Source organism: Clarias gariepinus, chromosome 11, assembly GCF_024256425.1.
Source record: "Clarias gariepinus isolate MV-2021 ecotype Netherlands chromosome 11, CGAR_prim_01v2, whole genome shotgun sequence".
Taxonomy (NCBI): Eukaryota; Metazoa; Chordata; class Actinopteri; order Siluriformes; family Clariidae; genus Clarias; species Clarias gariepinus.
Window position 1 is genome coordinate 21,786,792 of NC_071110.1, and position 2,832 is coordinate 21,789,623.

Consider the following 2,832-nt stretch of genomic DNA (forward strand, 5'->3'; position numbering starts at 1 on the left):
CTGGTGCCCATGGGCTCTGCAGGCCTTTTTTATAAAAATGTATCAAATATTTGATTCGGCCGCAGTTCGCTATCAGTCTGATAGATGTGTTTAAGTAGAAGCGGATCCAAAACGCAACTGCTATAATAGAAATGAACTCTAGAACCTTTATGAGACACAATCCTGTCCATCAGAACTAATTTTGGTTCCTTAAAATGGTTCTGTTATTATAAAAAGTGCTTTTTGTTTAATTAAAAAAATGAAAACTCTGGCCATCATAATTACACAACCCTTAATGGTATCATGAGAAAATACATTGTTTATGTCCCATCAGTCACTCAGTAGCCCTGATTCCATTAGCTTGATAAAACAGTGTTAAAGTTGCTTGTGAATAACACACTGCACTATAAGTGGGCAGGAACAAAAAGGTATGAAAAGGTGTTGCAGCATATAAACCTGTCCAACAAGGACAAATGCACACACACAGCATCAGACCAAAGAAGCAGCAAGATGGCCTTCAAAGTCGCAGCTCTTCTGTCTACGCTCACACTCATATATCTTTTGTCTGCCCTGCTTTTCACATCAGGTAGGAAATTTTATATAGCCTAATCAAACCACTCATGTGTTGTCAGTTTTTTTTTTCTATTTATGTAGTTTAAGAAATTAATTTAATAAACAGAGTTCTAAAAACAGTATGCAGTATGTCTATGCACTTTTTGCACATATCATGGATAGAAAAGATAATTAGAAAAAAAAACAGTATGGCCATGCACACCGTATATCTCAGACTGTGATACATCACAGTATCTGTATTTTGTATTCAAATAAAAGTATTAAATAATAAGTACCGCTGTCTACAACTGCTGCTTAATATTTTTCTTTGTGTCCTTTGGAAGCAGCATAAAGTCAACTATAAAATATGTGGATTTTTACAACACTTCCTGTTTGCAGGTCTCTCACAGTCTTACCCAATTTCCCTAACCGTCTACAACTCCCTTAGTAAACAGAACAATTTGACTTTCACCACTGACATTGCATACAGAGGAATCCTAATTGGTGCTATGAAGAAGATACAAGCAGCAAATAAAAAATTCAGGTAGGTTTTGTAAAACAGTGTTGAGAAATGTTCTTTGGAATAGGTTGTGTTGCAGAATAATTTATTTATTTATTGCAACTAAGCAACAAATAAATACTGTACAGGTATGTGATTTATTTATTGCAATCAAGCAATAAATAAATTCGACAACAACAAAGCTTAAGGCATGAAGCAGAGAAACAGGTGCAGTTGATGACAGATGATCAGGCTGGTGATTAGTATAATGGTGATGCTGAATGCTGAGTGGTTGGAACAGACAAGAGGGGAAATGAGATTGCTGCTGAGGCTGTTTCACAAACAACACATTTTTAAACTGTGTTTTCATGCACTTTGCAGCCTGTCATTGTAAAACATTTGTTCCCGTTTCTTTAATTTAATCAACATCATTTCATCATTTAATATAAGAAAAAAAGAATGGCTCAAGAGAGGTGGCGATATGATTTATGACAAAAACAGCAACGACAACAAAAGTTGCATGACTGATATGGACCTCATAGTACAAATATTAGGTTATAATTGTTAGTATTCAGTTCCATAACAGACATAAATCTTATGTAATATTTTACATTGACAAGCTGCAAAGTGCCTAAAAATACACTTCTCATCTGATCGTCTGCACCTGTTTCTCACTGCTTCACACCTAAAGTTTTTTGAATGCTTGAATGAATCATATCTCTGTGTGTGGCAAAAAACTTGTCAGGTACAGGAACTGGACTGAAATGAGAGCCAACTAAGTGCTTCAGGAATTCCCCAAGACTGCATAAAAAATACAAGAAGCAACCTATTAAGAAATGAGGCGTGTCTCAATACTTTGCACAATACTGTACATTGTGCATTGATTTGTCCTCGAATTACCTCACAATTCTTGTTGTAATTTGTATTCATAAAATTTTCTTTATTTACATTACTTGTGTTCAATATTGAATTTCTCCATAGATTCAAAACAATAGAGGATCCAAACTATGGTCCATTTCTTGTAAGTGTGAATGGACTGGCAGGGAACAATGAAGAGCATACATATTGGGAGCTTCTTGCTGAACGAAAGGGCAAGATAATAGTACCTGATGTGGGTCAGTAATAATTGAGTATTATGTATTATTTTTATTATTTAAATACTATGTGTATGTACATGTGTAAATGTAAACATGTAATAACCTACAGTAACTTTTCCCCTCTTTAGGTATTGGATGCTTTATACCAGAACCGAATGATAAGGTTATCCTCAAATTCACCACCTGGTAATCCAGAAGTATGAAGTTCTTTAACGGTGCTGTAATTTATAGCTCCGGTCTCTTTTTTTAGTCATCAGGAAAAAAAGCAAAATACATTATCGTTAACTGGTGAAATAAATTACATCTGTCTGAATTCTCTTTAACAAATCAAGTTCAAATTTTAAAAAATTAAATGTATTTCTTTGTCTTGTTAAAATCATTGTTAAAGGGGTTTAAGAAATGTCTTTTGGAAATTCTTTCTTTGACATCATGAAAACTCTATCATACATTATATAAGCTTCCTTTACCCCCCTGGTTATTAATTTTATTCATTCATTATTCAATGTGAGAAGAAATAAATAAATGAAACGAAAGATAAAAAACAATAAATTGATGGTTGTATGATGATTGATAGTTTGGAAGATAGCAGTTATAAGTATATAAATCTGAGCATTGTGATGGAATTGGAAGCATAAATGTGATTTAACATTTGGAAATATTCAAATTTATCATGGTTTAGGTTGGTGAATTAGTTTAGGGATTGAT

General features: G+C 33.6%; 1 protein-coding gene across 1 annotated transcript; it reads left to right on the forward strand.

The window, feature by feature from the left end:
- The first annotated feature begins 462 nt into the window (after positions 1-462).
- On the forward strand, positions 463-2,631 carry LOC128533633 (transcobalamin-1-like). The gene is made up of 4 exons (XM_053507920.1): positions 463-565; positions 931-1,075; positions 2,012-2,145; positions 2,256-2,631. Exons 1-4 carry the CDS (start codon positions 490-492, stop codon positions 2,315-2,317), a joined length of 417 nt encoding a protein of 138 aa, XP_053363895.1. The 5' UTR covers positions 463-489; the 3' UTR covers positions 2,318-2,631.
- Positions 2,632-2,832: the final 201 nt, after the last annotated feature.

Coding starts and splice junctions, on each gene's coding strand:
- LOC128533633 (XM_053507920.1), top strand. CDS start 490: ATGGCCTTCAAAGTCGCAGCTCTTCTGTCTACGCTCACACTCATATAT. Junction 566..930: donor TGCCCTGCTTTTCACATCAG/GTAGGAAATTTT, acceptor TCCTGTTTGCAG/GTCTCTCACAGTCTTACCCA. Junction 1,076..2,011: donor GCAGCAAATAAAAAATTCAG/GTAGGTTTTGTA, acceptor ATTTCTCCATAG/ATTCAAAACAATAGAGGATC.